The 26,202-nt window shown below is 36.9% G+C and overlaps 1 protein-coding gene across 1 annotated transcript in view; it reads right to left on the bottom strand.

Moving 5' to 3' along the window:
• Nucleotides 1-26,202, bottom strand: part of LOC150089448 (uncharacterized) — a 105,229-nt gene that overhangs the window by 48,301 nt on the left and 30,726 nt on the right. The window contains exon 2 of the mRNA XM_090368603.1: nucleotides 7,315-7,590. Coding sequence (XP_090224729.1) covers nucleotides 7,315-7,590 — 276 coding nt within the window. The remainder of the gene's footprint in view (nucleotides 1-7,314; nucleotides 7,591-26,202) is intronic.

Below are 26,202 nucleotides of genomic sequence, written 5' to 3'. Positions count from 1 at the left end.
AGACATAATTCTTATTATCCACTGCGATCCTAAAACGAAAGAACTCGTTGCTGGAACCACCTAGTCCATCTCTGGCAAGGTCGGCGGTTTCTTCTTCTTCTTCCGAAGATATGGTCACAAAAATATTTATACTGTATACTTTGCTTTACAAAAGTCTGTTCTAAAATGGATCTGTCCAAGTCTCCAAACTTTTTTTTTCTAACTGGCCATGGTTCCCTTCGCGCTAAACTTGCTATGTGTTTAATCTGTCTGATTCTCCCCTCTGTAACTGTGGCAGCCCAGAAGACTAGCAGCATGTTCTTTTCACCTGTCCATATTACTTGGATCTTCATCAGCCTCTGTGTGCTGTGTGTTAAGCATTTCCTCTAGGCAATGAGTCATCTCTCTCTTGGACTCCAAAGAAAAATTTAATCTTCTACAAGATTTTGCACATAAAGCCTTCACCAGAAATGAACAACTCACCACTAGTGCTTCAATTCCGGGAACTACTCCTATTCCGGTTTGCGCCTTCAGTTTAGACCATCGCAACCATAGCTTCCATTTCTGATACCACCATCGTCACTGTCACCGTCTTTAGCTCAAGTACCATCTTTGCTACCACCTTCGACTTGGGCAATTCCTAATCTTGCTTGTACAATGTTTTCCTGTCTTATATCTCCTTCTGGCCTCGAACCGTCCTGAGGCAGAATCAACTGCTGACGCAGGTTATCCTGTGTGAAATCTTTATCTTTTTTCTCTATCCCATTTTAATTCATGCTTTTACTTTTGTCCGTCTATAAAGTGTTTACATTTTTTACTTTTCATTCTTTCTCCTCCTCCTCCTCCTCCTCCTCCTCCTCCTCTTTCTTCTGCTATTCTTTCCTCTACTGTGTTTGTCTTTGCTAGCACCAGCCTAGCACTGGCTGGTGCCAGCAAGGACAAACTTTTCAATTCCTTTATTTTTATAATTTTTATTACTTTATTATTGATTTTATTTGCTAATTTTTGAATGTTTTGGACATTTAGTACGTGGCATTCGAGGTTTGCAGCTGTTCGAGCTCAACTGTAGCCCGCCTCCTGGTGGCGTAGACGGTTATCAGGAGGACGCATCTTCCTGGTAGAAAAGTGACCAGAAACAACTAAACAACACATGCAACAGCACAAACCTAGCACTGCACACATATCTGGCCTTTTTTGCAGAGTTTTTGTATCATCACAGCGTACCACGACAGAGTTTAACTAGTTAGGGTCCCCAATACATAAGATACAAAACATGTCTATGTGCCGAACGACTTTCCCCTATTATTAATGATTTATAAGTTCCGTTTGAACGAAAGAGTTCTGAGAAAAAATTGAGTACAATGAATTATTCTGAAAGTCGTTGCAATGCATAAATAAGTATTTGTTTTTACAAGAAAAGAGCCTTTATGCTAAAATATTTAATGGATTGTTAGAGCAGGAACGAATAACCACTAGTTTGGTTTGTCAGTCGTGTCCGAAATTCGTTACTTGGAATGACTAGGAGAGGAATAAAGGAACTACAATAGCATACGCGCAAAAGAAAAACAGAAAAAGCAAAATATTCCGTATCACCCTTTACATTTTCCACATTCTTCAGTGATTGTGCTTGAATCAAGTTCAGTTTGTTTTTATCGCTGCGATACACAACTGTATGGCGTATAGGCGCATTTTTACTTCAAATAAAATCGGATTACGTGTGACGACGCGATCTGTCAGATTAGCAATTTGTGTAATGCAATTTCCTTCTTCCATTCTTTCTTTCTTTTTTTCTTTCAAGAAAAAATAATGAAAATTGTCAAATCGAAGAAAATATACAAAGGCAGATATGGGAGCATAGCAGAGAAGCCTCATAATTTCAAGTCTTTCGCTCTAGAAACATACCCGTAAGGTTGTTTATTCATCCAGAAAAAAAAAAAAAAAAAGTTACGAATAGTAAGCTTATTCAGCTTAGAGCATTCCAGAAATCACACATCTCCGGTTACACTAGTTGAATCTTCGTATTAATGCGAAAACAAGAAAAAACAAATATTAAAAAAAAAAAAAAAGATGTATTAATGCATGAAAAGTAAAGTTAAATTAATATTATTTAGCTTTACTTTTCATTTGTTATATTATATCACGCTGTATTTCTTATAAATAAAATATGCCTTTCAAAACGATCTGTGTACAAATATTTGTACTTTAACAGTGTGTATGTTGTCATTTTATTTAATTATGATTGATTTTTAAAATCTGTATTTGAGTAAACTAAAACAGAAATTATGTATCTGAAGTGCAGCAGAACTTATGTGAATAAATGGTTTTTTTAAGAAAAATTTCACGAAAATTTTGAAAGAAACATATCTGATGAAAACTTCATTCGAGTTAGTTTTCTTTTTATTTTGAAAATCAGCGAAAATAATTCATTACTTTTGGTATGTATGATCCGATATATTTTATACTTTAAATATTACTTTAGCAAGTTTCAAGATTAAATTCATCCTTCAAAATGCGGTAAAGCTGATAAAATTTTTATTCATTAAATCAAATAAAAAAATTCTTAACAAAATGTTTCATTGTATCGCAGACCGGAAGATGACATGGTATTTCTGCCCCTGTGAGAAAATTAGATTACGCTCTCTCTCTCTCTCTCGCTCTATTATCCTTTTAACCATTCTTCTTTTCATTTGTACAAACATACCCACGATATATGTAATGACAATGGACGACTGTCTGATACGTTAAATGTAATTTTAATGAAAGGAAGCTTTATGTCAGTAATCCAATTTGAATAAGTGCTTCAGAAGTGTTTAAATTATCACTTAATGTTCTGTACAGGTTCGACTGTGACTTGGAAACGTAGACTGCTTGTATATTTGTCTAGGTTTGAAGGTAAGCGAAGCACGTGACAATCTGTCTTTACTGAGGAAAGCCAGTAATTATCGTAATTTTAAAAAAAATAAGACAAAACAGCGAATATCGGAAAAAGTAAGGTCTGCTTGGGTTACTTATATAAAATAAGAAAATTCATTTATTTATTTAGTAGACAATGAGAAGCACTGAAGTGCGCTTCATGTTCAGTCTTTCACAATTTAGTAGCCATGCCGTGAACATGTACGCAGCGATTTCACTTGTCGTATGAGACATTTCAGTGTCTATCAGCATAGACACCAGACCTGACTCCTCAGGGCAAAGTATGGGCAACGGAGGCTCCATTAGGCGCCCAACGGCTAAAAGAACATAGAAACAACATAACATGACATTACACGACAGAACAACACATTTACACTTTTTGTAAAAATCTCTGGTCTTTACAGAGTTCTGTGTTACACAGAGTACACAAAGCGGAGATGGGGGTGGGGGGTGGAAACCCCTAGTGCCGTTAGACAACGAACACTTTGCCTATCAGCATTACCGCAATGCCGCCAGAGGTTGCATATGCCTTACGGAATTCTGGCACCATTTTCACAAGTGACCTCTTGCTCGCGGTTCATTTTTTAATAACTTCTTTTATAAGGGATAATGTTGCGTCTGGAGCACTGTTATATTTCCATGCACTTGATTTCAGTGCACGCCATATTTATTTCCTATTTTTATACCTTTGAATATTTGCGCACCGTTCAATGATTTTTTCCGTTGCCCATTTCAATCGTAACTTCTGAGCAAACTCGGTTGCCGATTTAATATCAAGAGCTTGTTCCAAAGTACTTAGAGAGATGTGTTGCTAATATACGGAGATGGGATGAATCAAGCACAACGCCATTTCGACATCCTTCTGAAGCCATAAATTACATTTCAATATATATAAAAAAAAAAAATCTCCCTGCAACACCCAAAAAAGTTAACGAGTCAAAGAAACAGAATGCACTCACTTAAGGAAAATATGCAGCATCAATAAATGATGTTTGAAATTGATTTTTAAAGAAAAGAATTTCTATAGAAATGTGAAGAGTTTTTTCTGCACAACTGAGGTAGGTATTGATAGATACGTCGAGAACGTTCAGCACAGGCGAAAAACAAACATTGCAAGGCGTACTAAAATCCTCAGATTTAGTACGCCTTGTAATGTTTCAACTAAGAATTCAAATCATCACATGTGCTATTCTTAACAATGTTGTCTTTATCAGGCGAACTTTTATTAAAGTTTATTCTCTTTTTAAAGTTACGCTGTTCTTGTCTTTCTAGTGAAGTCTTCCCAGTGGCTTTTTTTTCGAGACATTCGTCTTTCCCCTCTAACATGTTCTCTATACATTTAATTTTTTTTTTTTAGTTGGCATCACTTCTCAACTTCAAACTTATTTCATTAGAGTAACAGTAAATGGGCATTCTTTTGTTTATCAAGCCCTTTGCTCAGATGCGAACTCTCAGGGAGCTCGTGCAGCGGAGAAACTCTGCAACAGAAACGCACTAACCGGGACCTGTGAGGATGATTCGGACCTCATTCGTAATTGGCATTAAGCTATCAGTGTTGTTAATTATAACTGCGATTATCCAAAAAATCCAGTAGCATATCTACAGAAAATCAGCTTCATTGCAAGAAATGCGGAATTACAACAAAAAATACTTGATTCACGTGTTTAGTCCTCCGTGACATTATAATGGATTGGCCACTTGCCACTCGTTTGGAGAGGTCTGGCTTTAAATCTGGTTAGAGATTGGAGGAATTTAAGAGCCTCTTCAATTGTGACTGTAGTTAACCTATCTCGGCAGAGAAGGAAAGGATTTCTCCGTGGGTTTTTCAGCCATCACAACATGAAAACTGACTCGTGAACGCACGACTGTGCATACATAATAAGAGGAGAACTTGAAAAGTTTGTGGCCTGAATATGTGAAGGGATTATTTGAGGAGTCTGATAACATGTTACTTTTCAACATAGTCCCCTTAGGAGTCAGTGTACTTTTGCCACCGATGCTGCAATGCCGTCATTCCAACTGCGAAGAAAGTTTTCTCTTGTGCCTCCAGGAATGTATCCACTGCAGCAATGACGTCACTGTAGGTAGGAAACGGATGCTACCCAAGTACTTTTCAAATTAGGAAATAAGTGAAAGTCCGACGGTGCTAGATCTGATGAATATGGGAGATGTTCCAAGATTTCAAAGCCGTACTCATGCAGTGCAATTACAGCAATAACAGATTTGTGATCTGATGTGATCAGCAACACTCCATCAGCATCCCAAAAAAATCGATGCCATCACCTTGTCAGTCGAAGGAATCGACTTGGCTTTCTTTGAGGGGGAGAAGAGTTATGTTTCCACTGTTTGTACTGCACCTTTGTCTCTGTCTGAAAGTGATGAACCCATATGTCATCCATGGCCACAAGCCTTCCACGGAAATTTGCTGAATCCGCTTGAAAACAATGCACATTTTCGCTTGACTTGACAACAGTTGTGCGTTTTTGATCTGCTGTCGGCAACTTGGGATCCACCGTTCCAACAACTTTTTCATAGCGAGAACCTCTGTTATTATGTAGTACACACGTTCATGTGAGATTCCCAAGCCGTTCACAATGCACTGAATTGTCAATCGTCGATCACTCATCATCAGATCATGCACATTATTAATAACTTCTGGAGTAATGGACGTTGCAAGTCTTCCACAGAATGGTCATCCTCCAGGCTCTTTCTCCGTCGTTTAAATTCTGATATTCACTACTTAAGCATGGAATAGGACGGGTATCTCCCCCAATGTTGTAACCTGAACGGAACGAAATGATGTTCCTCTTACGTTCCGCCTATGTAAATATCTTAAAGATGAATAACGCGGATAACTCATTTACCAAAACACAATGGACAAATTGACTGCCAAGTACATAAGAAATTTCGTCCAATAATGGCCATGCAATATATTGCTAACAATAACATTTACGTTTATCAAAATACATTATTTGCATAAGTTGCCGTACACATTACTGGTTAAACAAAGGATGGGGACCAACAAACACTTATTGGATACACGATGGAGATGAGAGTAACAAGAACTGTAGGCATCGCACCTAGAATAATGACAGGAGGTACCACGGAAGAAGGTCATGTATTTTACGTAAATATTTATCACATCATTTATTGCGTCTATTTACAATGCTGATAGACAGAGTAGATAAAAATACAGTACAGACGGACGTATGTAATGTATATGCATACTTATAACTTATTCACATACACATTACATACCTCGAAATACCATATATCACAGTCATCATTAGTTGCAAAACACGATTCTTAACATATTTATGTGATAGAAAATTACAATAGAAATCAATACTGTATCTAAATGGTGCATACATTAAAAACCACGTTTGAAGCAAAGCATTGAGATGAGTTTAGAGTTGTGTAATGCAATATTTTGGAGGAAGAGGATCAAAAGAAATGATGTACAGTATGCACAAAGGGTAATGAACCTGAGAAACCTAATCACGGACCACAATACAGTATTTGTAATTAAATTTTCAGATCAGAAGGGAAAAATATGAGGGAACGAGGGCTGAGAAAAGACAGTGAAGAATCAATGAGATTTTTCACTGACTTGTGACACAGTTAAATAGTATGATGATACAATTAACTCCGTAACTGTCTCTTCGTACCTTCAGTGGCTGAAGTTTAAATTATTGCATGGTGAAAAACAGTGGATTCTGTGAAAAAGTAATTTTATTCAAGAAGTATTAGAACGGAACCGTCTGAAGAAATACCATGATTCGCTCTCTTATACTCGGCGGCTTACATATTTTTAGAAAAAATGATAAATATTTATCTCGAAAGTAAATAAAGATTTTATTGTTCATAAATAAAAATGACACAAATTCTTAAACAATGGAAAACATACACATGATAAAGGCTCCCTAAAAAACTGGCAACCTTGGACCACTAATACTAAATGGACCTGGTTCATTTAGTATTAGTAACAGTAAACAACGAAACAAAGCAGTCTTATAATATATATACCCCCGTGGGTAACACAATTGGTAGAATCACCGTCCTCAGGACCACAACACGAAGTGGAAAAGACCCGAGTTCGAATCCCGTCGATAACGTGAGGTAATTTTATGGGCCCTTTTTCACAACGTGCTGAGTTAGCAGGTGTGAGCAGTGGCTGGTGGTTAGCCGGCCACTGCTGCTGATAATGCTGAAGTATAGCTGTTGCTAACTGAAATGAATCACAGAATACAATCTGAGGAATATTTTGTTTCTTTCTTTAGAAAAGACTGAGACATGGCGAAAACCCTAGTTATCATGGTAACTAACAATAAACTAATTACCACAGCAACAAATACAAATAAAACAGTTTATAAATTTTAAAAATTTGAATTGAAACGGAAAGAAATATTTGTCCTTACTTACCGTCTTCACTGGTGCTGCTGTCATCTTCCACCTCCGGGTCGTAATCCGAACATTCTGTACTACTGGGTGAACTTGTAATGTCAGGATCACTAGGTGGAAGGTCAGGGTTTGCTTCTACTGCCGCCTCACCTTGTAACTTGTGATAATTCATCTTGCCTCCGCGTCGACTGTCGGAGAAGGTAATACGAGACAACGGTCCCCCTGAGGCGCGAGGAGCGAGACATTTGTCAATGGTAGAGGCAAACTCCCGAAGACTGAATCCCTGAAGAGGCGGACCTAATTTGTAAACGACAACAGCAGAATTCGTTCAGCATTCGGAAAGGTTTATGAAATACAGGTAATATTATTAAGACGATTTGAACTGAAATTACTGCAATATCCATTCTATGTCGAATGACGTTACGACAGACTATGACGTTATAACTATGCGTACGTCATAAACATGGAACGAAAATCGCACGATAACTAATGAAATGTATTAGAAGCATTTGTTAGTATAATGTAATCCCGTTAGAGATGTTATCATCCCACATAAACGCTTGTGCACTCGTAGACTACAGGTACCGACCCGCCACAGCACTTTCGAAGCGAAGCAAAATACAAATCCTACATACTTATCAGCCTTTATTTTGTATTATATTACAGAAGGATATAAAAAGGCACTTTTGTATTTACAGAACTACAATAACACGTGATATCTCTCTCTCTCTCTCTCTCACACGCCAAATAGCTATTATAGGACAGCTCTTAGGAAACAAATTGCATTTCTCTTATCTGCACAGGAATCAGATAGTTAATCTAACAAATATACTATTATCACTTCCTGATTCGTTCATCCACTAAGAGTTACTTATTACTTAACTGAATCATTCGGTTGGCCAGCATTACATAGCCAGTTGAGTGAATTCACATTAACTCAGATATAGATTAAGGAGACCTAGCGGGAAAAAAAAACGCCAGGGTAAAAGTCATTTTGCTGCTTTTTCATATTTAGTGAAATAAAGTTACTAGGAATCCAAGTTGGAAAACTATCTCAGTGTGAAGATAAAAGAGATTTGGAAACAAACAGTTAACATTTATATATATTTGTATAATATTTATTTTAAATTAACTGAAGACAAGGATCAGAGTTAAAAACTAAAGAAGACAGAGGTCTAAGCCCGTGACTGCTGAATACGGTGCTGTTTCTTGTATTCTGTCTATATTATGAACTCCTCCCATTTGGTCGTCCCGGAGTATAAACAGAAAATTTATTTTATTTTTATTCAACGGTCTGGAGCTCGTCGGCGGAAAATACAAGTTGCTGTTGTCGTTGTATTAGGGTTTTAGGAGCATCAGCAACTAAGGCCACATTGCTCTGTGCATATTGTCTGTAAATTGCATGTATTCTAAGGTCGATTTTCTGTTTGCTGGACGAAAATCCTGAGTTTCCGGGAGAAAAAAACCCATGCTACCCTCGCCTGAGACCGACTAACTTAGCCATGTTATGGAACATGCAAGTAAAACTTCAGCCATTATCAACCCACTGCAGGATGGAAGCCTCCTCAACAGTTCATGCTGAGGGAAATGGATGGATCATAATCTGCCACGCTGGTCCAGTGCGAGTTGACAGATCGACCATATTTAGCAGTTAGGGGCTTGAACCCCGGTCTACTCAAAGAGCGTGTGATATTGCACACCCGCTCCTGACCACTCGGCTATGGAGGTCTAAATACGAGTATGTTTGAATTTAGTATAATTCATATGATGGACCTTAATGGTTGTCAAATGAAGGCCTAAATGGTTGTCAAATGAACTAATGAGACTCGTGGCAGAGAAAAAAATGCATGGGATGCATATAAATTATCAGGCGACACAGAAGCCTATGATATATATAAGCTAGTCCCTAATCAAGTCACAAAGGAGGTTAGGCAGGCGAAGGCAGATTAAGAGAAATCTTTGGAAAAGGATGCTAAGAAAAACAGCAAGGATTTCTTTACTTATATAAACTCTAAAAGGAAGGGGATGAATCTGATTGGTCCACTTGATATCGATGTTTCGACTGTTGATGATCCTGCTCAGATAGCAAACAAACTGAATGAGTATTTTGCATCTACATTCACACATGAGGAGTTATTAAGGTTTGAAAATGCCACAAGGTTATCAAATTGTAACAGGGTGCTTAATGATTTTATAATAACTGAGAACAAAGTGGGAGAGAAATTGTTGAAGTTAAACATAAGAAAGGCACCTGGGGTGAATGGGACTATCTAGTTATATTAAAGGAGGCGGCAAAGGAAGTAAGCAATCCTTAGTCATAATTATGAGAGCATCCTTGGACTTAGGGGAGGTCTCCACGGACTGGAGATGTGCAAATATGTTCCCAATTCACAAAGGGGGATCGAAGGGTGCCACGAGTAATTACAGACCAGTTAGTTTAACTTCTGTTCCGGGTTAAATAATGGAGTCACTGGTTAAAGATGCATTGCAGGATCATCTAGACAAGACTGCAGCAATAATTCAGACACATCATGGGTTTGTTAAGGGAAAGTCTTGTCTGACAAATTTGATTGGTTATTATGATCTGGTTACAAAGGAACTGAATGCAAAAAATAATTTTGATATCATATACTTGGATTTTAGGAAAGCTTTTGACACTGTTGCGCATGGAAGACTATTGTACAAATTGGAGCAGAATGTTATTAACGGTAAGTTGCTACAATGGACAAAATGATGCTTGAGTGGGAGAAGACGGAGGGTGGTAATCAATGGATGCTACTCTTCGTGGACTAATGTTATTAGTGGAGTCCCATAGGGTTCCGTGTTGGGTCCTCTATTGTTTTGTATATTTATCAATGATATTGATGAAAGTATATCAGGCTTAGTGTCGAAGTTTGCAGATGATACAAAGGTTGGAAGGGTTGTTGATGACAGTAATGGCAGTGTGTTACTGCAACAGGATCTAGAAATTTTGGGCAGATGGGCTGAGAAGTGGCAACTGAAGCTTAACATTGAAAAATGCAAAGTACTGCATATGAGTAGAAGTAACTCCAGAGAAACGAACCAATTGTGTGGTACTACACTTAAGGAGGTAGAAAATGAAAAAGACCTGGGAGTAATTGTGCAGTCAGATATAAAGTTTTCTGAGCAATGCAGACAGGCTGCCAGGGCAGGTCGTGGGGTGTTGTCAATGATATACAGGAATTTTGTTAGCAGGGAAAAGGAGGTGGTTGTCCCTCTGTATAAGGCAATGGTCAGGCCACGCCTTGAGTACTGCGTGCAGGTCTGGAGGCCTCATTTTAGGAAAGATTTGTTTGAGCGTGTACAGAGAAGGGCAATAAGATTGATGTGGGGAATGAAGGGATCCTCTTACCAGGAGAGGCTTAAGTTCTTCAAATTGCAGCAGCTGGAGACTAGGCACCTGCGAGGTGATCTGATTGAGGTGTATAAGGCCTTGAATGGGTTGAGCACGCTGAATTCTGATGGTATTCTTCCACTTGTTCAGATTACGAACCTAAGGGGGCATAAATTGAAATTGAGGAAGGACAGATGTAGAATAGATGTGCGGAAATTTGCCTTTAGCCAGTGTGTGGTTAATTGCTGGAACAAACTTCCATATGTCGTTGTGGAAGTTGATAGGTTAAATAAATTTAAGGAGGAACTGGACAAACATTTAGAGGGGATTGTTTTGTAATGTTTTTTTTTTTTTTTTTGGCTGATGCTGCATAAGCTCATACGCTTTCTTTCTTGCATTACATGCCACTACTAGTACTACTTATAAAATGTAAAATGGCAAACATATTTGAGGAATATTTTCGTTTATTTTTTATTTATTTTCACACTTTTTTACCACCCGGGCGCAGTTCTTCACCCACTCGCCTAATAAGCTAACAAATCACATGAGAAAATAACGCCAAGATGGAAAATTCTTCATATTAATAGCAAGTCAATGTATAACACTGATAAATAAAAACGCATGGCTGAAATTTAACCGTCAGGATATCTAAAGACAAAGTAATACCTTTATATATACATATGAAAAATGTTCATTTCCTCGGCCTCTTTTAGAGATATCATTTATAGTCATTGCTTCACAGCTACCTTTGGGAAGATAACGTTATTAAAAAAAATCGTTCGGTTCCATTTTGCACAGTGATTGTTACATTTTGTGCCCTACAGCAGAAGTGAGATTGATTCTATCAAGCACACACTGTTGGCCGTATTCCAACGAGTATCAAACGGCTAGCTATCAGTGGCATCACGTTCCCTACAAAGAAATATACTCAGTAAGGTGTAGAAGACATCTGCATTATATGCGCGATACAAGAATTGTTCCCAAAGGGCAAAATAGATTTGCAAAAGCTATATGCTAACTTTATTTCCAGACATGTCTCGAATATCTATGGAGAAGGTCAAGGGGAACTTCTGCTATTGATTTCTGTCTAGTCTCTATCTAAATGCTACACGTCGAATATGGAGGAGGATGGGCCTGTTTCAGTCGACTCAAAACAATTTTTAAACAGACAAAATCCAGTATTCTGTTCAGAAATCATCGCGTAACGTTTGCTTATTTTTTCCACTTCGAAACCAAGTTTAATCTGATTCAGACTTAATCAAGTGCCTCAAGAAAAAAACGAACTGCATCAATCCAAAGCGAACAAAGAAAGGACGTCGACCTCCAGATGCACAACTAAGATCAATAGAATAAGAGCTTGAAGTTAGCCCACAAATCCTTCAAAGCCCACTAAGCAAAACGCAGAAACTTTGTACGGTAGAAGCATTATCATTTTGTTCTAGATAGCCTTTATAGCAGGCTTTTACCATTTATACCAAGTTGCAAGAGGTTTTCAACCTTGCCTTGTTTTCTCTCTTCAGCTGTGAGCACTGTCCTATTTATTTATTAATTTATTTTTTACTATAAATGAAAAAACCTTGTTACATAATGATGCAATATATATTTCGTTAACAAATTCACAATTTTCGACATTGGGATACAAAAGCAAATTTTTCTGTCTATAGTCTACATAAAATATAGGATTATCCACTTAAAATGTAATATAGGATTTAATTAAAACTGTTACAGAATATGCAGGAAATGTTCACTTTGCTCATGTAGGCATGTATTCACTCTTTTCATATGTCTGATGCTTCTCAATACCGAATATAAATAGTGGTACAAATGCAATTATCAATCTTTAGCTTCAGTTCAACCAGAGTATGTGGATTTTTGACGCTAGAGTATCCTTATTTGTGCATCCCACAAATGAAACCAGGGGAGGACAAAATAAACACATGTTCATCTTGGGAAAACCTATGGTATGTTGTACTGCTGTCAATGAAACTGCCTTTTGATATTTATCTAAAAATATCCCATTCCATATCCGATGATATAATTTGCTCTGTTGCCATAGTTACCTCCGTACACACCATTTATCAGTGGGTTACAAGACAACCCTGAATTATTCATTAATTATAAACTAATCATTTGACAAAATATCTTGTGTAAAAAAAGGAATGCTTTATAATTAGTTATATGGCGTATCAAGCATAATGTTCATTGATGCTTCTCTTTCATGCTTGGTAATCATTAATTAAGAAACTAGAGAAATTTAATTAATACGATTGATGGATGTTCGACATTGAATTATTGTATATTAATGCTGATAAAATATTCCTTTTAGCAACCTGCTTCACAGCAAGTATCCCACCTTTCTTGGGGGGGGAGGACTTTAAAAGCTCTATCACCTGATTGGTCTCGATTTTGCGGTGTTCGTAAGTTCGCAATATGCTATTTCATCGGTAAGGTAATGTAAATCCAAGTCATGTAGAGCTACCAAGTATATTAACTCTACTTTTTATACTCGTTAATAATTCACAATCATCAGTTTAATCCTTACGCAACCTCATAATGCGCAAATTTGCTAAGTTATCTTAAATTTATGATTTCATTTCACCACTAAAACTTGGAAGACATTTTATTCATTACAACAAACTGATGGGAGAAAGCGTACTGCAAGAGAACACAAGTAGAGAAGTAAGAACGTGCATTTAGCACAGGTTCACCAATAAACTCGCAGTTATTTGCTGACGAATTAAGGTAGCACAGGGAGAGAATCAGATGGAGTTGATGGCCCATACCGTAAAAAGTTCTCATCAAAGTTACTGTGGCGGGTTGAGAGAGATTATCGTAGTCAGCCGGGAAACACTAAAGGCAAATAAGTAAGCCTGAAATTAATAGTAGAGATTAGTTGTTATAAGATGTTGTTAGGCATCGTTTTGTTTGAATTAGGTAAACGAAGCTTTCTTGACAGAGCCATATTTCCATCGAAGCATAACTATATAATTCGATGAGGAAATAAGAAATTCTTCTCAAGAATGCATTCGGCAATAACCTCATTAGCCAGTATACTAATAATAAATGGACTCCGCGAAGGTCCGATTTAAATTCCTGAGACCATGCCTATGTGACTTCTTGAAAGACCGTGTTTACAAAATCACGCCTACGAATTCATTCGCAATGAAACAGGCAATTAGAAGAAACAGTTTCGATATTCATCCAGAGCTTCAATAACCCCGTGATTAGAGACTCTGTTGCGAAATAAAACACTCATGCCCCGTATGATTAAAATATTTATTGAAATGCCACAATAAAATTCAAACCGGCAGTACAAAATTGGCAACGTTTTAAGATTCCTCTGAATCTCGTTGGTGAGACGGTTTCAATTAATATTTTATCATAGTACGTAGTACGAGAATTTTATTTTACAATAGATTCTTTAAGGTGACTAACCAACCATGTATCGTTCCTCTTTCGACAAACCCTGTAAGTAATTTTGCTTCTCGACTAACATATATAATTAAAAATGAAAATGGCCATAACAAACAGCAGAAGCGAAGCATTGCCCCAAACAGATTTTGCAATATTCCCTTGGTGTAATAAATGAATGGAATTTTTTATAAACATCATTTTATAAATATACATTTATAAAAATTTAATTCACCTTCAGAAGTTATTTTACGTACACCCTGTACTTTTATTTTTTAACAATGTGTTTTCTGTTATTTGAACATTTTAAACTAAAAGTGTGGTTTAATGAAAGTCATTTGCCTTTTCCCAAGTTGGAGGAAAATAAAACTTCGCACTACTGAAACAACAGAAATTTCATAAATATTGGAACGTAGTACATGTCTTATGAGGTATAATCCAGGTCAACGTAAGCGGAGCTTTAAAAGAAAGGCAACCAAGCTATGAAGAAAGAAGACTTCAGACAGACAAATGAAAAACGAAATAATAAAACCAGAGGGCAATTCTGAAAACAATCAGAGCTCTTTGGGCAAACCATCACTAGTTGTGATTATCCTGCAGCTAACTTCATAGGTTTTGCTGCACTTACCCTACAGAATGTTGATCATGAATAACTTTTAGGATTTAATACGGTATTTAGCTTTACGTCAATTTAAATATCACGCGTAGGCAATCTGCACAGAAAAAAATTTCGCTGGTGTAAAGTTTTCCTGCCTGGGCTATGTTAACGTCTCCTAATTTCTAAGTTCTCATTATTATTTATTATAATCCATATGCACTGAAGATGGCTGAAACGTCTGCCGTAATATAATTCATTATTTTATACAAGTTAAATTATACGAGGGAAAGTAATTTAAGAACAATATTTTTATAGTCTAAATTTAAATTAAGCACTGCCAGTGTAATTTAGGAACTAGTACCAATTCTTCCACTAAAGACACGTTGGCTCTCCTCTATGTGTAGGGAAAGAGGCACGACAGCAGCAGCAGAGAAAACATGGTGTAACGGTGAGTGCGTCTAATATAGCGCAACACGGTGCATTAAACTTTTTATACTCGAGGGCAGAAATCCATCCATGTAGGGAAAAGATGTATGCCAACAACTGTATGCCACATCCACGACTGTACGAATGAGTTTTTGTTCCCCCTAAATCGTTACTGGGATGGAAGGAAAAACTTCAGATTGACAAGGACAAGATCATATAGTTTCACAGAAGGAAATATTATCTTGGGAGACAACGGCATCAGTGCCGATTGGTATACCGCAGTTGACGATACGGAGAGTGAACAGGATATCAGCTGCCTATCATCCATGACAGAATGCAGTACAGGAAGGTCTGCTCGAAATGGATTCCCACGTGTCCTAACAATGAACAGAAACGTTTGCGAATGAGACTGTCTTATAGCGAAACTGAAAAGGGCCAAAAAAAACTAAAGTGAATTCTTGGATCGAGTAATGAATGTGAACTGGAGAGAGAAAGCCATGAGCGGCGGAAACATCATCAGGGCAGAAAAAAATTGAAGACTTCAGCAAGCTCTGCAAAGGTTACACTCATGCTGTTCTTCTACTCACTACTGCCGCTCGAGCAGAAGAGAAATAGTCCATTTACAAAATTACACATGAATCCTTAAAATTGATCTGTGATGTGCCATCAGAAACCAAAGACCAGGATGTTTGACTGATGGTGCTATTCTGTTATAGGGAACTACGCAAACATACACTATTCCGTACCCTCGCGGATAGCACAGTGATTATAATAACCGTCTTCCCAAACCGTGTTAACCGTCTGACGAATCCCGCAATTAGGGGAGGAATTTATACGTTTTTTTTTTTCACAACGTGGCGGAGTTAGGTCTCAGTAGAGGGTTACATGGTTTTCGTCCAACAAACCGACCGAAGAATGCACACAATTACATAATATATTGATGCCTCATAATATTAGTTTGCTTTTTAACCTAATTTAACATAATGCTGCTTCACATACTATGGGAAACTTCCAGAAACTGCATTGGGATTTGATTGAGCATCCTTCTTCCGTACAGTACGAAATTGTCGCCTTGCGATTTTCATGTTTAGAAGACGGAAAGATAATCTAGCGGTACGATTCCGCAGGATAGTACGAAGTGAAGGAAGCCATCACACAATGGTGCGTGACAAGTACACGGGGTGTAGGCTAAAAATTCTGGTGTGCAGACAGAATAAACGCCTAAACCGTGGTTGTTTCTGGAAAATAAAGCACCAGTTATTCGTGAAAAAAAAATTCCGTTATCACTTTACACAGTCTTAAATTAAATATTGAGTATTATATTTTATCTTCTTTCACCTCTGAGAGTAACTTTCCTAAGTCACTTTCATAAACGATTCATCGTAATGGAGAAGGAAAGCATATGGAAAATGGGATATTTGGATGTTCTCACAATTCGAATAAATAGCATCAATGCACTCGTTAAAACCTATCTCAGCGGTCACCATAAAAATACTGGGCAGACTTTGTCTATGTTTTCTCCTTCTCTTTGGTGCACATATGCGGTGTTTTTCATTTTTTTATTTTTTATCTCTCTCTTTTAACTTTAAGACTATTCAATGTACCACTAACACGGCTCCATAATTTGAATATCCGGAAAAATCACGGATCGTGTGTATCGCATATTCTATACCTACAGATTTAAATATTACGCATTGGAACCTGAAGAATAATAAATTAATGAACTTCGCAGACGCAACTCGTCAGCTATATTAGAAATGTTCTTGTTTTGCACCATTTTGTCAAAAAAAAAAAAAAAAAAAAAAAAAACACAGGACAATTTCTACCTTGGTTTTCAACAAAAGATAATTACGCCGCAGTTAATAGGTGAGGTGAAGCCAGAAGAAATCCCGAAAGACCGCCACTTGCAAAAATTACCTTACTCCATCCTCACTATAAAAAAAAAAAAAAAAATCCTCACCATAACTATTCCGTAATAATCTGCTGCCATCAGTCACTGTTAGCGCAGGCTTCGACAATGAAGTCGGCTGTGACTGGCCATGTACCGATCTGGCATGACGCCAACCTGCGGTTGTTTTTATCATCCTGTCTGCCACAGTAGTTAAACAAAAGCTCCACCTTTCCTTTTCATGCCCAAGCTTACAAAAGGAAAAGTAACAGAAGGCAAAAACGAATAGGAGTGACGACAGTAAAATATAAAAATCATCTAGAAAATATTTTTTTTTCGTTCTTGGCGTTCTTGTATTCCGAAAGGAAAGAAAGTACTGAAGTGGTGCAATACGCCATAAGGAGACTTGGAGATATGGGCCATTTAAAATGTCTTTAGCGCGTCGATAAGTACACATATAAAACTGGCCTCTTAAACTCAAGTTGCAACCTCTTCAACATGTTAACAGTCGCTCTCGTTCAAAAGCATTATAGTAGACGCGTAGTAGAGGAGAGTAATGGGGGCAACAATATTGCTAAAATTTATGGCAACCATATAATCACTGCTTTGGGTTCGAGTACATGGGTACGAAGACGTGCATAGGCAATAATATATGAATGTTTCAATCATTTCTGAACAATTAGACTCTGAACATCAAATGTTCTTAGTATTGGAAAACATGATGTAAGGAAGCAAAGCTTATATTACACCAGACAAAAAAAAAAAAAAAAAAAAAAAAAGTAAAATTACTCTAATAATTTATATAAACCTTTAAACTTTAAATTTATTAAAACCACTCACTTCCATAACACTTGGTGGAAGTCTATTACAACAATCAATTAAATGCAAATTTCCGCACATAAATTCTGCAACCATCCTTTTACAATTTACTGGTGAATTGCCCATCGCGTGAAGTCTACTTCGCGCGAACAATAAAACCTTTTATCACACGACTACCAAGTTCACAGCGGAAGGAATTCATTCGGTGGAGCTCACGTCATCGCAAATCATTCAAATTGGTTTTTTTTTTTTTTTTTTCTGATCGCGAACTATATGATATAGAAGAATTGATTAATCTTCTTGTCAATGAAAGAGCATTGTTGGGATAAAAAAAAAAAAAGAAGAAAGATTATAACCGGGACGTTTCAAGAAATTATGGAATAAATATTGCCAAAGAGACCAACGTTTCAAGGAAGTAGAATTTATAAACACCGTTTCTAAATAAATATGCATATATTAAAATTTATGCATATTGTTATTTGTATAATAGGAAAGTAACGAGATTTGGTCTGAACAGTCAATATGAGGAAGCTTTAGATTTAGTGGTAATTTTAGCGATACATTTTCCAAGAATCGAGAATACACGCGATTAGAAATTCCCCTGAAATAATTTGCAGTATGACCATAGCCTTATACACTTCAATTAGGTCATTACGCAGATACCTAGTTTTTATAGAACCTTCAGTCTTGGTAAGAATATCCTTTGGTGTCCTCAACTAATCTTATTGCTCTTCTCGGTACTCTTTCCAACAGATCTATGTCTTTCCTCTTCCCTAAAAATGTGATTTGAAAACAATAGTTTAGCAAGAACATCCTGACGTATGCAGTATTCCATATGTAACCCAACATCGTCTTATACAAGGAGATAACCACCTTTTAGTCCCTCCGACAAAGTTTCTGTATATCACAGACAGAACCTCACCGTTAGCTGTTCTAACAACCTGTTTGCACTTCTCAGAAAACTTCACATCGGACTGTCTAATTTACCCTTAGGTCATTCTTCCATACTAACTACTTTGAATTTGGATTACTACTACCCATATGCAATATTAGTATTAGCTATATAGTGGAAGGAAGTCACAGGAAGTACCAGCAAAAAAATAATAATAATGAATAATAATAATAATAAAATGAATAAACAAATAATAAGAAGAATAAAAATAAATAAAATCAATAAATATATAAAAAAGGGAAAAACTACCTATATCTTTTCGTCCTCACACAGGTACTGTTGACCTTTGAATTTTCCCAAATCGCCAGCCTCAACTACCTATGGACAACTTATTCCAGTAATTAACAACTCACTGGCTTAAAAAAAAAAAAAATTCTACAATCCACTCTAAATTTCTTTTCCGATAACTAGACTTTATGACCTTTAGTTCTACAATCATTTATAATAGTGAAAATGTGTCGATGCTTTTTGTGCGTAGCTGCTGACTGGGCTTGAAATAATTTGATTGACTGTCCTTAACTCGTGGAGATTGTCCAGCATATTATAAATGAAGCATTATCAGAAAAAGACGTTTTTTCTATTATGTGAAAATTTTTATATTATATTATGTGAAACAAACAGAAGCTTCTTTTTCTTTTTTTTTTATATATTAACATTATCGTTTATGGATATAAAACGCTCCAAAGCCTAACAGATTATTAATGGTCAATTGAACCAACTTGTAAAAATGAAGCAAAAATAAGTCTTGGCAGGGGAGGCTCGTCTATATGGACACCCTAGATGATCACCTAATTAACCAATGGTAATATAAAAGCACACAGAGCGCTGCATAAGAAAGCTGTTCGCCAAAGATACCAATTACATGATTCGCCTAGAGTGCCAGTTGCTGCAAGCTGGTATAGTTCTGCCCTTTAATTGTCCAATACCTGACAAACAAATTGTTTATTGGGATAAATGTTTTCGTAGAAATCCCCACCCCACCCACTACTTATTCAATAACCTTTTTCAACAAGAATGATTTTCTGCAACTGTGTATGTACGTTATTACTTGCACGTCAAAAATGGCTCTAATTTCCTGAATAGTATCGTTTACACTTAAGGTTTTCACTGGACATAAAAGCTGAGGAGAGAGACAATTAAATGATAATGATTCGTTAAACCTTTCTTGTCCATCTTAAAATTTCAATGTCTCCTTTATGTATCTTTGCGTAAAAGAGATTTATCCAGAAAATGTTCTTCATTTCTTTTTAGAGAACTTTAAACAACTCGTAAGTTAAATGAGCAAGGAAATAATAACAGGATCTGCAGAGTTCAGCACACTTCCACAGAATCACATAAAGAAGTGAACGCTTGAGTGGTTCCTACATATAAATGCCTGACTAACCAGAAACACGAAGTAATGGTCCGTGAGATTGAAGCTGAAAACTCGTCACACCGTGAAATATGGTCAACACTATTCACTCTTGTAGTGTTTGCACACTCCCAACGATATTTATAGCTTACCACAGCTGTCTTTCAGAAAATCGGAAAGCTCAGCCATGTTTTTGTCCACCAGATCATTTCCTTAGTTAACCATTGCTTGTAAGTGGAATTACTACACTTTTGTATGTTCTCTGAATACAAAATTTTTAATACACAAAATTCTTGAAATGTATGAATATTTTTGATTTTAGTACGTAGCATTTCTCTCATTTATTTTTACTGTGTTATGAGAGTTTTTCATAAGTCGAAGTTAAGACTACTACAAATATTAAGGTCGTTGTAGAAGAAAATAGCTGACACTGATCTGATTTATGCGATTAACGCCTTACAGTTAGGCGACAAAAAGACATTAAGACAAAATATAATCCAAGGCTTCCCTAACACTACATTTCTGCTTCCAGTTATTACGCTATGAAAAGCACAAAGTTTCCTTATCACCCCGACACATCTATATTTTTAATTCACGAAACGCATCTGCACTGCAGGTCTAGTGCAACAGCTTTCTGCAACAGCTTAGGTGATATTGGGCCCATGGACCCGTGGGCTTTGTATGAAATGACTGTTGAGTGATTGTTAGGTAGCACTAATATATCGTGCAGCTTTGCGAATTCACATAAGTTTGTTTTTTTTTGCACAGATTCTCGAAGAAGATCAAGCAAGAAAGACGTTAAAAACAAAATAGGAATATCTCTCTCTCTCTCTCTCAATCTCTCTTTTAAATATGCCGAGGAATTATTATTTAAATAAAAGTGGATAGTGCAAAATATAGTGGTAGGGTGCACCTTCCACATAAAATAAATTATTGAATATCAGCGAAAAACTGGCTCAACTGCAGCTGTAGTAATTGAGATATTGGACTTGTACGCTAAATGTTATTAATGAAGTTAACGAGGTCACGAATATCCATTGGTAGCTGAACGCGCCTTCCCAAAGATAAGATAGCAGGGATTTTGTGTTCAATTTACACTTTCACGAATTTTGAAGTCTTTTTTTCTGACTATCTTCTGAGTTAGCTGATCTATGGTGGTAACTGTCAGTTGTTCTGCTAGTTTCTTACAAAGAGAACAAGTTAGTTAATGTAGAGAATGAACTATATTGTAAGCGCGTAAGCAAACTAATAATCCATGATTTCTATTATTCATTCATTCTTCCAATCAGCGCACGGTAACTAAAATGATATCCAGTGCTTAATTACAATATGCAAATAGTCAATATGATATATACAAAAAAAAAAAAAAAAAAATAATTTTCAGATTTCTGTTAGTCCGATTTGAATGAAATTGGTTACCTCAACAAATCATTCTAAAAGAGTCAGAGGCAAAATATAAAATGTCATGAAAATGTATTACATGCGGATAGACAGGTGGATGAATATGATAAAAGACAATTGGTGCTTTAGCATATATGCTAACACACCTAAAATCGACCTCGTACATATACAATATACAGAAGGTTGACAAGAAGCTTATTATAAAAGTGTCGACAACCTATGTGTTGACAAGAAGCTTATTACGTTGAAAGCTTATTATAAAACACAAGCGTAATTTTTTCGAACAGCAAATATTGGAAAGGAGACAGAAGCCAAACAATTCCAACGGGCAACTGCGTAGGATCTTATTACTATATTTTCTATCATGGTCAGTTCCTTTGCCTAGAAAAATTATTAAAAATTTAGATATATTTCGTAGTAATGCAATACCACCTAACTGCTGTCAACCACCGGTATCGTGCCAAAGACCCTAACAGCCGAGCAGCAACATGTCTCCCAAAGAACACCTACAAAGAACTCCAAAAAGTCGCAATCCTGAACACCTGTGGGATAGTCAGAGAGTCCCTCGACCAACAGTATCACCAGACAAACAACCACCCTGTGCATGTGGTACCAGTACCCGTCACGGGGTGGAACCCCCCCCCCCCAATCATGGAGAACTAATATAACAATAATAATAAAATTCAGTACTTATAACAATAAATTTCAATGATAACAAATTTCGCTACTTTGATGCGGGTTCTTCACGAAACTGCACGATAACACGATTCACTCAGTGACCCATCTTTTGATATTGAAGAAAATGGTAAAATTCTTAATGAATCCCGAATGCGGTCTACCATGAAAACTGTGGGCAGAGTGAAATATCAACTCACGAAAAGAATTTAAGAAATAATTATATCAAAATTTTAAAAATAATCTAAATAAATATTAATTTCGTATTTCCTCAGAAGCCGAACGTTACTAGTATAATTCAGTTTCATGAGAATATGATTCCATAATTAATTATCAAAAACTTCCTCTGACGTTCACCTTTTCTACCTTACTACTTCCATATTAATGTCAAGCGTAATTACCCGACTAATATTAATAATTTCCGTTGCTATCACAAAAATTGGCGTTCGCCAAAAAACCATATCACAGCGTCATATGTAATTTCTCCTTAATTGAAAACACAAGTGAGACAATTAATATACCTGTGAAAACGCAATTTCTTCCCCATCCCAGTGCAAAGGAATATAAGAATTAATGTGTTTGGGTTGGAAATCACTAAATCCCAGCTGATAGCTTCTCTATAAGTTGTCACGTCTACGGTCTGTATTACTGAAGGCAAAAATATTTTTGCTTTTAGAGTTAATCAGTTTTAATACTCTGCACGAAAAAAAGAACGAGTTTTGAAATGCCAGACAAGTTTTAAATTCTTTTAATGAGCCTTTTCTTTCCGGAAGACAATTTGCAAGCACCCCTCACACTACGAATCTCAACTTCGTACAATAATTCTCTTTAAAAGACACTTTTTTTTTTTTTTTTTTTTTTTATCATTTCGCCATGGTCCGGATGCAATGGGCGTACAATGAATGGCATCCTAAGATAGGGCAAAGACGATTGATTTTTGTCGTCTTGCGCGAGTGTCTCGTAAATGCTTTATTCTGCTCAGCAGCTCCCAGACGTCTTGTGCAAAAATTGATTGTAAATATAACATTTCATCTATTATTGTGGACTGTAGAATAATTAAAAATCCATCCCAATTTCGCTCTTATCAGTATCTTTATGCCAATAATTATAATGAATTGTGTTTCTTTTTTTTATTTCTCAAATAATGCAAGATCCTTTCTTTACATTTAAAATTATTCCTTTGTTACACAATCAGATGTAAATAGTTTCTTTGGAGGGGATTACGATAATCGAACACGAATATCGAGTTTGTAAAAGTTCTGTTCTGCGCTCAGTTTGTACGTTTCAAGGTGAAAAGACCGGAGAAGGTGAAAATAGTTAATTGAAACACTATGTTGCTGGTGAGAATTTTCCATGTTGCAAAACGCAATTGAATTGAAAGACAATCTAATAATATAGCAGTTATTTATTTTTTGTCGAATCTTTCTTCTCCTTCCTGCACCTCTTGTGCAGCTTTCCAATCTTATTGTTATTTAAAACTGACAACAAAAAAGTCGAATGCTTGATTTCCTTTCTCACTTATCGAGTTGCATTTAATAATCCGTTTTCATACATTTCGAAACCCGTTTGATTTGATAACTGGCCATGTTGTTCAACTAAATTTAGAGTTTAAAGATCAGCAGTAGCAAATTATATCCATACTTCAGTTAAAGTTGTTTCCCTTATCGAATTTTGGCATTTAAAAGAAGAATCAGAACAGCAGCAAGATGACAGCAACAGTCATTCTGTATAGAAATATATTAGAATATTAACAAAAACAACAAGCGGCCCCTAGCAAGAAACTGGCAAATCCGCTATGTACATACAAATACAATGATATATATATGATACATATAATGATTCAATATATAATGATACATACAATGATATATACATATAATCGTGTTAATTACAATGTTATAAGTGTAATGAACATGTAACATGTTCACACAGCAAATCACATTACGCAACTAATCAGAAGTATAAATTGTGGCGCATGAACCACAAGACAGCAGTCTTTTTCTGTCGTAAGAAGAATGAAATCAGCACCCACTGGAGTTAGTGCTATACCAGTGGGTGTTAGCTAATCCACAGCTGCCCAAACTGGGGTGCCAGCTTAAAAAAAAAAGTAGATAGCAGGCGATATCAGTTTTAAGAGATATCGATAGACATTGCAGGTGTTGGGTTGTTTCCTTGTTGTTGATATGTTGATAAACTTGAGAAGAGTTGTTTTCTTTTGGTGAAAACAGCAGGGCAGAATTGTTGTAGAGCTGAGAACGATTGAGAATTTTCAGTCAGCGCCACTTCATTTCCTTCAGAGAAGTTGCTGATAGCCGCTTGTAGTGTAGATCTGTCATCGTGGTACAAGCTGCAGCGATACAGAATGTGCGTCCAGGTTTCTTCAACACCACACAAGCAGAGACTGGTGTCAAACAAGCCAAATTGAAATAGTTTGGAGTTGATGGAGCCGTGCCCAGTAAGTATATATGATGTTGTTAGGCTGGGAGAAAACCATTGGCGGACGTTCTTGTTGAGAGGGAAGGAACAAAAGAGCGGGTGACTTGACCAATAGTACTGGAATCCCATAGTGATTGCCACACACTGATAAGTTAATTCCAGATTCTCCGTTTCTCGTCTTTGATGTTAGCAGCTGGGTTGCATGAGATGCCGAGAATCTCGCCGGGAATTGTGCTTTAGACGATAGCATAGTCCTTTGAAGATGACATGAAGGTCTAGCGGTAAGACTCCAGCAAGGACCTGCAGAGCAGCAGAGGACGCTGTCCCGCAGGCCCGGAACATGGCAAGCAGCATAATCCGTTGAATGGAGATGAGCCTGGAACGGAGTTTAACATTAACAGCTCTATGAAACCAGACTCCCGAAGCATATATTGCTATTGGTACGAATATTGCTGTGTAATATAGCAAGAGAGTCTTCTTATTTAGTCCCCAGTCCGATTTGGAGATGCGGATAATTTCTGCAGTGAACTTCTTAATCTTCGAGGCGAGGTGATTAATATGAGAGGAGACGATTAACCTGTCATCTAAAATTACGCCAAGATGTTTTAATTCAGGAACAAAATGGATTTGCTTTCCGTCTATCTTTATATTTGGAGGTCTTCTGAAATCTAACTTGTCCTTAAAAACTATCAGTTTTGTTTTTGTGGCAGATATTCGTAGTTTATGTATACTTGACCACTTGATTAGCTCAGAAAGAGTTATATTGGCTGATTGTTCTAGTTGAAGAGCGATCGATCTGGAATTAGAAGAACAAAGTCATCGGCGTAGGCGAAGGCTTGTCAAGTTTTTGTGTGAGCCAGCTGTTCAAAACTATGTTCCAGAAGAGGGGTCCCAGAACTGATCCCTGGGGAAATCCTCTTGAGGTGGTCCTTGAGAGAGACTGCTGTTTCGAGATTACTTGGATGAGTCTATTTTGGAAGTAGCTTCTAATAACTTGGAATAGTTGCTGAGAGCACTTGGCTTTGGTAAGACGATTGAGAGCGCTCTCCCACCAGAGGGAATCGAAAGCTCCCTCGAAGTCAACGAATATGGCCATTTCATATTTAGCCCTCGAAGTTGATATGTGATTAACTAAAGAGACCATGGCGTCTTCACAGGATTTTTCCTTCTTGAAGCCAAAATGGGATGGAGACATTAAGTTTTGACCTTCAATTAAATCTGCTACTCTAGGTGCTAACAATCTTTCAAATAGTTTGCCAAGGTTTCCCAAAAGAGAGAGAGATGGGTCTGTATGCTTTGGGATCAGATTTATTTTTGTCCGGCTTGTGAATAATTTTGATCAAAGCTAACTTCCACAGATTAGGAAATATCCCCTCAGTAAGACATTTTTTGTAGAAGTATTTCCGGCAAATTTGATAATTACAGCATTTTCCACAAGATCTAAATCTGGACATTTATGGATATTTATTTTGCTTAGGGCCATTAGCTCAGGAAGAGTGAAGAGATCCGTTTCATATGAGGAGTGGTAGGTTGAGTTGCTATTCCTGATAGATATTTGTTCTGGAGTTTCTGTGGTGAGATCGTCCAGGGGAAGCAA

This window comes from Mastigoproctus giganteus, chromosome 2 (genome assembly GCF_048544385.1).
Source record: "Mastigoproctus giganteus isolate SK-2022 chromosome 2, ASM4854438v1, whole genome shotgun sequence".
Lineage (NCBI taxonomy): Eukaryota > Metazoa > Arthropoda > Arachnida > Uropygi > Thelyphonidae > Mastigoproctus > Mastigoproctus giganteus.
Note: the sequence above shows the minus strand (reverse complement) of the source record. Positions and strands in the feature narration are given on the sequence as shown.